This window comes from Durio zibethinus, chromosome 14, assembly GCF_047325235.1.
Source record: "Durio zibethinus cultivar Kanyao isolate XHJ-2024 chromosome 14, ASM4732523v1, whole genome shotgun sequence".
Lineage (NCBI taxonomy): Eukaryota > Viridiplantae > Streptophyta > Magnoliopsida > Malvales > Malvaceae > Durio > Durio zibethinus.
Genome location: NC_143175.1, coordinates 10,021,538 through 10,034,017, shown reverse-complemented (window position 1 = coordinate 10,034,017; position 12,480 = coordinate 10,021,538). Strand labels below are relative to the sequence as shown.

The window sequence follows — 12,480 nt, the reverse complement described above, 5'->3', positions numbered from 1 at the left end:
TTTAGAATCGTTTGAATATCTCATACGCACGATGTTACAATCAATTTTTTTTTTATTTTTTTTCTGTTTTTGTAACTTAAGCTCAAATTATTGTATTAAATGAAGTCCCAATGTAACAATCTTGAATTTCACAATTCATATCAAAAGATAAAATCAATGTCATCCAAAGGAAATGATACTAAAAAAATTGGATAATTTGACTTTTTGGTAAACTTGCCCCAAAATATAGGCAAAGAAAAATTTTAAGACAATGCAATAAAAAGGATATTGCATATATCAAGCTGTGGAACAAGGATATAAAGGGATATGGCCTTTTTGGTGATTATATCTTAAGAAAAAAATTGAAGATGCTATGATGTGTTTAGGCTAACCTTGATACTTATCAAATTACCTAAATTTCAGAATTTTAAAAAGAAAACCTCATGTATTGGCTTACAAAGATTTTGCAAATTTCATTGCTCATAGTTTTAATGAAGACTATCATTATTGAAATCCCTTTCGGTCAAGTGAAAATCAAGTTTGTAAAACTTGAAAAGTTAGGTTTATAATGGTGTAATTCTTAACTGAATTGGAGTACAAATTTATTATAATTGGGTATATTCATTCTTGACAATAATTATCAATTCCCTCAAGATTATTTTCACATATAATTTAGGAGTTCATACGTAAACAAATTTGAAAGCAAAATTTAGGCAAAAACTCATGCATATATCAAAGCAAAACTTAGATAACAAACTTAAAAGATTGAAATCTTCCAACAAATTATTTGATTCTTCACATATCCAAAAAAAGAACTATTGTAAAACAAATTTCCATTGCTCTATAAGCTCCATCGTTAAAGTTCCTTTATTGATAAGTTCTTTAACTTTTTCTTTTAATTGCCTGCATCTTTCAGTTGAGTGTCCAATTATCCCCATGTGATCATTGTATCTACCATTCGGATCATAATTTTTTTTTTGATGGATTTAGGTTGTTTTTAAAGGTCTAAGGATAAATAATTAGTGTTTTATTAATAAAGGCAACAGGTCAAAAATTGGGATTGGAACTCTCTCTTGATTATTTCTTAACTTTTTTAGTTTGTTTTCTAATTGGGTAGCAAATTGAGTGATTGTTGTTTGAGGACAAGGATTTGCATAAAAGCTTAACTGTTGCATAGGTTGGCAAAGATAAGGATTTTGAGAAAAGTTGTTTATAGAAGGATAATAAAGCGGGTACATCTAATAAGGCGGACATTAAGTGAAGCGTTCAACCTGTTGCCCCTCATAAATCACAACTTGAACATCTCATTCATTCTTCTTCGACACATCATCTCTCTTTGCATCATTTGTACAACTTTTTTTAAGTTTGTCATTCTTGATTACATTTTTTATCATCTCCCCAAAAATCACCATATCAGCAAAATTTTTAATGGCATTTTTAATCATCTTTTTATAATATGAGGCTTTGAGAGTATTGACAAACATAACCATGGTCTCTTTGTTAATGAAAGGTGGTTGAATTTGGGCACCAACGTCCCTCCACCTTTGAGCATATTTCTTAAAGCTTTTAGTGTCTTTCTTTTCCATGCTTTGTAAAGATAAATGATCTTGAGCAAAATTTATGTTGTACTTATATTATGTGATGAATGCCTTAACTAGTTCCTTTCAACCACAGATACGTGACCTATCCAATTAGACATATCACTTTAAAGTAGATCCAATAAGGTTATCTTAAAAAATATGGATGAGTAACTTTTCATCACGTACATGTGCGACCATCTTGCGGTAGTACATAGTGACATGCATTATGGGACATTTGGTTCTATCATTCTTTTCAAATTTAAAGACTTTAAATTTAGGTGGAATGACTACATCAGGAACCAAGCACAATTAAATAGCATCTATTGAACCAAAAAAATCCATCTCCTTAATAACTCAAAGCCTTTATTTAATAAGATCCATTTTTTGTTAAGAGTCAAAGCCTTTCTTGGTTTCTACTATGTTTATCTTCACTTTCTCTTATTCTCTTGGATCATCCAGATTAGGAACTTCAGTTGGATTAAGAATAAAAGCTAAACGAGTAGGAGTAGCAGTTATAGGCATGTCAGTATGCGTGTAGGGGTAGCTTACTGTAAATGGCATTTGATATTGAGCCCCTTGATATGTTTATTTGGAATAAATGTTAAAGCCAGATAGGTATATTGGATCATCAATCTGTTCAGCCACTGTTTTCTCTTTGTTTAAATTCTTCAACAATTCAGTCAGATCTTTTAATTATCCTTTCATCTCTTATTATGCCCTTTTTATACTTTAGAAGCAAAGAGTTTATTCTTCTGCCATAATTCTGGCTTGATACAAAGATTAAGCTATGCTCGAATCTTTTTACCACAATTAGGATGATATGTTACTAGTGCTAAAAACCATCGTAACTTGTTAGAAACATTCTTCTATATACATAAATGAATAAATGAATGCACATATTGAATGTGACACACAACAATTTAGTAGTGCATGAACGAATAAATAAATGCATTCACATAACAATTTTAATGATGCATGGATTGACAAATGACTGCATGAATGGATGTATGAGTTAATGTTTGCCCTATAATGATGCATGAATGATGAATTCATGCATTAGATGCTAGATACATAAAAATTAAATGATGCATAGATGAATAAATGTATGAATGCCGCATAACAACACATAAAACTTAAACTTTTTTGACTTTATCACAAAACTCATACAAATGACACTACCAAAATTCCTTCATGTGTTCTAACTTCGGCTACATTTTAACAATGAGTGAACATGGCTCTAACCTAGTATTAGCTTCTTAGAGTTAACTACATGTGATTTAAGTTAAATCTAAAGGTTTCCAAATGGTTTCTTACATTATTGTTCATTGTAGACTAGTAATATACCGTAATCCTCACCTATCATAAGCTATAAATAGAAATGGTTCAATTTGAGTGAGAGTATTTCGCTAGTCTAGGTAGAGACATGAAATCTCACAACAGTATAAGTACTTAACTCTTTTCTAAGAGATAAAGCTCGAGTGTAAAGCTCATATTATGTAGATACAAGTGAATAATAGAATATGGTATAATTATAAATAGACAAAACATTCAAAGAAAATTCCTTAATTTTAGACAAAACATCAAAGAAAAATTCTTAATTGTAGACAATTTTAACTTAGGTTTTAGATAACACGAGTTTATTGACCTAACTTTCAACTATCCCCAACTGAATCACCAAATTGTCATAACTTATAAATTCAGACCTATAACTAGACCTAACTTTAAGGAGTCACCACCAATCTTTATTTTTAAATGTGATTGGTCATTTAACTGAATTTGTCCATTTTTAAAGAGAAATCTCAAGCTTAACTTAGGTATCTTTAAAAAGTAAATTTTATGTTTATGAAACCAAGACTAGATCTGGGAGTATGGTTATGTGTGAAGAAGGTTATAGCACCCTCATAACACCCATCAAATGAGGGTACCAGATTAATTTCAAGTTATCCAAGCCTTAAAATATTTTTGAATTTTGACCAAATAAATTTAATTATTAAAAATTGATCTTAAAATTAATTACTCAAATCATTTGGTAGTGACTTAAGATAATTTTCTTACCTCAAGAGTATTTATAGAAACTCGTATCCCACTCTAAAGATGCTTAATTGTCAGATTCATTAATATATTTTCTAAGAAATTATTTTTTGAAAGCAAATAATAAAATCTTCCAATCATTTTGGCAAGATTTATATCAATGTATATCCCCCAATCGTTTGGTAGGATTTTTATTTGTAAACCTTAAAAAAAAAATTTTGAAAAAAAACGTCATTAAATCTTCTAATAGTTTAGTAAGATTTAATGAAAGATTTAATGAAAGATTTAATGAAAATTTGAATTCTCCAATCATTTGATAGGATTGAAAAATTATTTTTTGAAAATTCATTATGAAATTCTTTAATCGTTTGATAGAATTCATAATTCAAGATTTAAATCCTCCAATCATTTGGCAGGAATCATGAATTTATCATAAAAATTTATTTTAAATATGTATAAAAGAAGAAAGAAAAACAACTAAGTAACATAAATAGATATACAAATAGAGAAGAAAAAAAATTACCTTATCTTATTTTTTGTTTCTCTAAAATTCTTAAAAATTTTACCGTCAAAACTTTTTGTTGAATGCCTCCTTTTTGTGTTTTTTCTCAACTTCTTTTTCTAACACAAAGCTCCCAAAAGAAAATTCTAACTATCTAAACCCAAAACACTAGAAAAGATTATAAAAAAAACTTTTAATTTTTTTTAACTCCTTCTCTCTTGATTTTTTTTTATTGATTCTTCATTGTATCTAGTTGATCCTAAGAGGTCTTTTGTAGGTCTTTAATCCAAATCACAATAGGAGAATGTTTTCTTGGTTCCAATCTCCTAACCAAAGTCAATTTTAGATTTTTAATCTAAATTCACCTCTCAAATCAAGACATTCCCTTTTTTAATTAGAATACTAGACTTCAAATCGAATCAATTTTTTTAAAAAAAAAATCAAAAATCAATTAATTAACAAAATAAATAATCCTAAACTAAATAAAATACTAAAATCTTAAAATTAAATTAAAAAAATACTTCAGACTAAATGGGGTGTCTACACATTATATTAAAAAAATTAAACCAAATCATTGAAGATCAGATCCCAAAGAAATCTGAGTAGTGATTCTTTAAGAATTTTTGGTAAAAAAATTTATCTAAAATATTACAAATGTATTGGAGCATTTAGAATAATTTTCGATAATGATTTCTCATTTTAATATAAGAAATGAATTTCTAGAAAGCATCATTTGAATTTAAATTATAGATAACATATTTTACAATATGCATGGTAAATATAAATATTGAAAATAAATACGAATTGTCGAGGATGAAATATTTGTGAAGTTTGAATAGTGATTCTTAAGAGTTCCCTAGGTGAAAAATTTCCTCTTGATATTGTCAAAATATTAAGATATTTTAAGGATTTTTCAATATGTAATGTTCTTATTTATTATTATTTTTTAAGCAAACAATTAAAAATAATAAAAATAAATTTTTTTAAAAATAAAAAAATTAATTTTAAATATCAAAATTAAGACATTTTTGTCATAATTAAAAGATAACATATAATTAATTAGTACTTTTTTTTTCTTTATGAGCGTTGTGAGGATGCTAATTCTTCCTTACTTATAATCAACTTTTGAATCTAAATTGTTTTCGTAAACTTAAAAATTATCTTTTTAATAAATTTTAATTATTTTTAAAGTTTCATTAAAATGTTAAATTTTAATAGGTGATCAATCACATCTAGTAAAAAAAATTGATGACGACTTTTATTTTATTTTTGCTTTCAAATTCAACTAACGATCTCAAAATAGTTACAACATGATACATATAACCCATCAAAATAAACTATAAAAAATATAAAAAAAACAAAAATAATCAAAATACATGTAGATTCTTCACCATTTAAACTTTATCACCATCCAAATCTGTTATTTGATCCTTCAAAATACGAATGTTTTTTTATTTTGAATTGGAAATTTTTATAAAGCAATTTTTATTGAAATTGAGGATTTCAATTAGGGATTTATTTTGTTTGAAATTGGATATTTCATTAAGGTTTCTTTTAGGATTTTCTTTTGTTTTTTATTTATCGAATGTTCCAAGAGGTTAGTTTTAATTTCCGGGAAGTCTTTTTTAGATGTTACAAGAAAAATATAATAATAAAAGAAAGAAAAAAATGGCTGTAAATAAAAAATAAAGTAAGGTAGAAAAAATTCTCTAGCAGTAAAATTTTTATTCAAGCAAACTAGTAATATAGATGCCTAGTGCCCATGTGGAATTTTCATGTGGTATTTAATATTTTTAATTAACTTTTTCCATAACTCAAATTGGCGGCAACTCGAAACAATAACCATCTCCAAAAAGTCAAAAATTCTTTATTTTTTCCCCATTCCCACCATTTGAAATTATCTCTTCTTCACCATTTCTTACAACCTTATACCAACCCCACCACCACTACCGAACCGAACCAAACCAAACCAAACACAAAAGAAATGGAAGTTAAACGCCGAACCGCTCGAACCCTTGTTGCCAAACTAAGCTCAGTTTCCGAACAAACCCGAACTGAAGCTTTGTCCGAATTAAGGCTAATTTCCAAACACGACCCCGAAAGCCGACAGTTAATAGCCGAAGCCGGAGCCGTCCCTTACCTTTCCGAAACGCTTTACTCTTCTTCTCCGACTATACAAGAAAATGCTGCCGCTACTTTGTTGAATCTCTCCATTACTTCACGCTGTTCTCTCATGTCCACGCGCGGCCTCCTCGACGCGTTATCTCACGCGTTGAGTAATTCATCTTCACCTGCCGTGGTTCAGTCCTGCGCCGCCACGCTTCACAGCCTACACAGCCTACTCATAGCTGACGAGTTTTACCGTCCGATAATTGGGTCGAAACGTGATATTCTTTACTCGCTGTTGTCGATTATCACCGCGGCCAACGCGCCACCGCGGTCGATAAAGGATGCGTTGAAGGCGTTGTTCGGGATCGCGCTTTACCAGTTGAATCGGGCGAGTTTGGTGGATCTCGGGGCGGTTCCTGCCTTGGTGTTGTTGATAGTGAGGGATGCGAGGACGGGGATCGTGGAGGATGCCACGGCGGTGCTGGCGCAGATTGCTGGGTGCGAAGAGAGTGAAGAAGCGATGAGGAAGGCGGGTGGATTTGGGGCTTTGGGTGATTTGTTGGATGAAGGGACTGGAGCTAGTGGAAGAATAAGGGAAAACGCGGTGGCGGCTCTGTTGAATTTGGCTCGGTGCAGCAGCGAGAAGGGAAGGCAAGAAGTGAGAGAAATGGGGGTTAAAGTTATGGAAGGTATTGCAGATCTGGCGGAGAATGGAAGTGCTAAAGGGAAGAGTAAGGCGGTTGAGTTGTTGAAATTTGTTGTTGATGGAAATGAGGTGAGGGACTTTAGATTTAATAATTTCAATGATTTGATGAATCATTCTATATGATGTGTTTTAGGTTTTTTATTTTTTGTTGTAGATTCAGGAGATTAGTTGTTGCCATATATGTTTGATGCATTGATAATGTAAACGATACACACATGTAGAAAAAAAAGTGAAAAAGGAAAAATATTAGTTTGTGATTCATAGTCTTTTTTTGTTTTCTCTCTTTGTTCAGGGTTATGTTATGTGCATGTGTCACAGATTTAAGGAAGAGTTTTGAATTTCATATCGAACATAATAAGAGGGTCATTGGGGTATAAAAGGGTTTACACCACCTCCGTCTTATGAGACGTTTTTTGTAGAACAAAATCGTAAGGTCAGGGGAGTCAGAGCGGACAATACCTCACAAGAGTGTGAACCGTGATGGTCAGGTTGATCCGGGATGTCGAAAGGGTGAATGCCCGGGTCCCGAAGCTGCGCGGGTTCGAAGCTTAAATCTCGACCCGTGACAAGTGGTATCATAGTCAACTCTAAACCGTTCTATTCACGTCTAAGTACTTCGAGGAAGGTAGGTAGGGTGGCTAGCTTTCGTGACGAGAGCGTCACGAGGTTGGGTGCGGGAGAATGTCACGGACTTAAAGAAGAGTCTCGAATCTCACATCGAATATAATAGGAGGGTTATTGGGGTATAAAAAAGTTCACACCACCTCCGTCTTGTGAGACGTTTTTTGCAGAACAAAACCGTAAGGTCAGGGGGGGCCAGAGCGGACAATACCTTACAAAGGTGTGAATCGTGACGGTCAGGTTGATCCGAGACGCCGGAAGGATGAATGTCTAAATCCCGGAACCACGCGGGTTCGGAGCTTAAGTCTCGACCCGTGACACAGGGCCATACTTGTGCAAATTGTTTATGCATATGTAAGTTCCTAAATAAGCTCAAATTGAGCAAATATCATAACTTTCAGGAAGTGCATTTTACTTAAAAGCATATGCATAGGAACATCCCTACGTGCAATCTGCAAATAAGCGAACCTGTGAATAGTTTTACTGCTCAGAAATTCGGTAATTCGGTATACCCATGGTTGATGGTCCTTGCTGCATGATTTTTCATTAGGGGCTCGTGCTGCAGAAATAAATATTCTTTTGATGGAATACCGGCGAAGGATAATACTGTAACTTAGGAGTAACTTGTGGATGTCAGGTAGAAACCCGGCCACTGGTCGGTAGGTTAGAACTTGTTGTTTTTACATTGTTTTCTGCTTTAGACAGATTATCAACCATCCGAAGTCATGACGCAGCAGCCATTTCCATTGTGAATCATGAAAGTTCAATATCTGTGTTCTGCAGAAAGTTTGGAATCTCACTCTGTCGAATTTCGTTTTTTTCTAAAATGATATTCATTCTAGTGTCAAGAATTTCAATCATGCTCAGACGACCACAGTAATCTATAGGATATAGCAGATGCCAGCATTGGTTGAAAGTGCACTTGACTTTGGTGTATATCATGTCATGCTATTGCTAACCTCAGCCTGCTTTTTCTAAGAAAAGCCTTCCCGAATGGTACTTCTTTGTCTTCATGTTTCCAAGTACCGTAGTTATAAAATTTACTAATTGGCGAAGCATCTCCCTCTTTACCAAAACCATAACACAAGCAGATGAGTTAGTGACAGTGAAAGCAAACTCGAAATCAAATGGCTGAACCTATTTTTGTTGTAGCTAAACCATTATAAGTATCTCCCTTTTTTACCTCTTTTTCCAGAGATGCATACTTTATGATAGTGAAAGCAGGTGAGTTAGTGGACCATTACAAGCATCTCGCATTACACGTCTGAGAAACTGCTAAGAGATATTGGTGAAGTTTGATGCAATGGCTAATTTTTTCTTCAAATAGTATGGACAAAGACGAAAATTTCTGTTACCAGATTTGCTAGTTCTTCGTTTCAGAGACAAGAAACTGAGAATTGCTTTCTTTCGTAGGAAGGAATCTAATAAAATCAAACTCATAAAATGATACAATACATCGCCATCCAATGGAAGCTATAATAGCTCAGTAAAAGTTGATAATTTAAATCTGGTTTAAAGACTCAGTCAAGAATCTGTTGAATGAGAACCAAGTAAAGCAAGTTGGTCGTCTGCCTGAGCTCCCAGACATACTGGCAACATCAACATTAGTTTGTGAATTGTTTTCGAAGTTCAATTGACAAGAAAGGGGACGCAATATTAAAAAGAAAGTGGAAACCAACCTTTACCTTTCTTCTAAAGCTTTGCCTTTTTATTTTAAAATTGACCTACTTCTATGGACAGAAACAATTCAAATATGAACAAATTTTACTATGTTTGTAATTCATTCGTTTAATTAATAAATATTGAAATTTTGTTCGTAATTATTTGTTGAGTTTAATAAACAAAAAAAAAAGAGTCTATTTATGAATTGTTCATCGAACGTTTTATCCATTTATATAAATGAGCTAAATAGAAATGAATTTTACTATATTCATGCCATTTATATAAATGAACTAAATACAAATGAATTTTACTTTATTCATGACTTGTTTGTTTAATTAACAAATAATAAAATATTATTTATAATCATTTATTAAGTTTAATAAACGAATAAAAATCAAACATTTTCAAAACTTTTTTGTCAAACATTCTCTTCATTGACACCCCTACGTCTCCACCCCAAGCCAAAAAAAGAAAAACTTAGGGAAGCCCTGACTGAAGATGCCTTCTGGATGGCCATCCAGGGTTCTTGCCTGGAGTCCTTCACTAGGGATTTTAACCCCTGGAACTCCAGCCAAAAGAAGTTGGTAAACGAACCCTATTGACTTTGGAAAACAGGGCTACGAATCTAAATGTTTGAAGCTGGAACTGCGTGAGTAGGCACAATTTTATAACATTGGAACATTCCAAGACATTTCTCTGTAGTCTGTAATTATACTAGCACCTGCTGGGGATTTTGATTTACTCTTTTCCAAACAAGTAATTGAGACAGACCTCACACATTTGGACAAGGCCAGAGGGAGAGAAGTTGAATCTTGACATTGACCAAATATCTTATGCACTAGGAATGCAAATAGAAAATTCAAAATGAATTATTATTTACAAAACTTGATATTCCAGGTTAGCCTGAAATCGAATCTTACTGACAATGGACAACTCATTCTAAGGCAATGAAGTTGCTTATTGATCTGGACTGGCAACTTGCTCAAGAAAAAGGAAAAACAAGTATCTCATAACCATTGCATATTGGCAATTAGACCCCCATTTCCCAATATGGTTTAGTCTTGCAGGTATCGTTTCCACAGATTAGAGCTTATCAACCATTCCTTTGGTTGGAATTTGGAAAAATTCCATCTCAGAAGCGACTTGAGTAGACATAAGGCTCTGACTGACAGCATTGCAGATGCTTTTTTTTTTTTTTTGCACACCATGCCTAATTGCTCTTGTTCGGAAAAGTGCTAATACCATTACATGCTTCATACATTGTTAGAGTCAATTTTTCCTGTGACCCAACTGTGCAAAAATATATCGGAACAGGCGATTGAAATGAAATTAATCATCAGCATCTTCAATTCCGTGGCAATAACATCTATTCTAATTTTGACTAGGCACCATCTCTGGTGGGGTTTATTTGGCTGGATAGCACAAATGCACAATAGCTTGAAACAACACCTTCAGTAAAAGGTGCCTCATAGGTATATGCTCAGCGTCACTGTACAAGCCAACATCTAATGTATTATCCACTTCAAAAGAAGGCGTCCTATAGTTTGAAAGATGACGTGAACATTTAGATACTCAGTGCAATTGTAATACACAGTTGATATGAGATTTAGGATTATCTTTGAAACCACGACCTTGTGTTCAACGGGGAGATTTCTTCCTCACCGTCAATTCCTTATTTTTACATCCTTATTTTGACAGGATCAGAACTAGGCAATGACTTGCTTATCATATGAAATGGCAATGATAATGACGATAATGAGAGGATTCAATAAAGTATTTGGTATTTAAATTTTGAAAAAATGTATAAATTACTATTAAAAAATTAAATATACAATTTATACTATAAACTTTTAAATAATATATTATTTTAATTTAAATTATAATATTATTAATTAACTTAACTCGCCTATGGTATCTAATAAGTGTAATTATGTTATATGAATATATTATTTGTTTAGTAAAAATGTTAAATATTTTATAAAAACCTTCATGTGAATATCATGCGACAAAAAAAAAAATTAACTGATCTTTGAAAATTTTTATAGTTCAAATAAAAATATATATTTAATTTATATTGAAAAATATTGATGGTATGTGTGACGAGCACATAATTTGATAATATTTATCAAACGTTACATATATAAGTTGATATAATTAATGAGATTAGAGTTTGGATTAATATAATAAATAATTTGAAAATTTAAGGTGCAAATTATATATTATTTGAAAGTTTATAGTATAAATTATACATTTTTTTTTTAAGTATCAACTTATGCATTTTTTTTAAATTCAAGTAAAAAAAAATGTGATTAATTTTAATGAGAGCGATGGATGATAATGATACATGTAAATAAATCAATAATTCTCAAAATCATTTGTCAGAAGTTTCATCAAGAAATTGATCTTTTAGGTGGGCAATCCACATCTGTATTATTCCAAAGAAGTAGGTACATCACCAAAACTTTATTAAAAAGTTAGGGAAAACTAAAGGAGGAAAATAAGCAATGATAGAAGAAAATGGTTGATACATGACAAATCTAGGCTGCAGGTTACCTTCAATTTTCTTCTATATACCCCATTTTCAACCTTTCCAAATTACAAATGTTTATAAGTTGGCAAAACTCACTATCTGTTTGACCAGAAAATAAGCAAAGTTATTCCCAGACAGCTGGAGTTCAGATTTCAAATTTCTTAAGTTTTGTTCTCTAAGGTCTTACTTTGAGTTTGTTGCCACCAGCTTCAAGTTCAACCGCAATAACTTTTGATAGGCAAATCAAAGTCTGCATTGGCCATGAAAATGGAATTTCAGTACTGTTGATTCCTATATGTAGTGTTGCTAGCCAACCATGAAAAATAAAAATCTCTAAATCTGAGAATTGGAATTGAAAAATCCTTTCAATGATCATGAATGGAAGCATGATCCAAATCACCTTCCGCATTTCAAAAAAAAAAAAAAACAAAAAAACAAAAAAAGAAAAGAAAAGAAAACTTCCTAGTTATTCTTTGATTTGTTACATCGAGCAAAATGATGAAATTATCATCATTAGTTGGTATAATTGTCAGGACCATCCTACTTTTGGCTTTGGCTTTTTGGCTTATTAAAGAAACTTAATGGGGCAACCATCTTAAAATCAGGTCCACTTGAGAAATCAACCACTTTTCTTTTCTCCAACTGCTTTTCAACTACTTATCAATTGCTAGCCCCGGCTTGGCATTTTCAACCTCTTTGATCCTGTTCATACTTTCAGTCTACTTGTGGTTTTGTTCATACTTAATTTCATTCTTTTTCA

General features: G+C 32.1%; 1 protein-coding gene across 1 annotated transcript; it reads left to right on the top strand.

Moving 5' to 3' along the window:
• The first annotated feature begins 5,839 nt into the window (after positions 1–5,839).
• On the top strand, positions 5,840–7,168 carry LOC111295375 (U-box domain-containing protein 17-like). Its single transcript, XM_022888832.2, has one exon. The coding sequence runs from the start codon at positions 6,077–6,079 to the stop codon at positions 7,028–7,030; it is 954 nt and encodes a 317-aa protein (XP_022744567.2). The 5' UTR covers positions 5,840–6,076; the 3' UTR covers positions 7,031–7,168.
• The last annotated feature ends 5,312 nt before the right edge of the window (positions 7,169–12,480 follow it).

Excerpts from the sequence above, each read along its gene's own strand:
- LOC111295375 (XM_022888832.2), top strand. The coding sequence starts at position 6,077 with ATGGAAGTTAAACGCCGAACCGCTCGAACCCTTGTTGCCAAACTAAGC.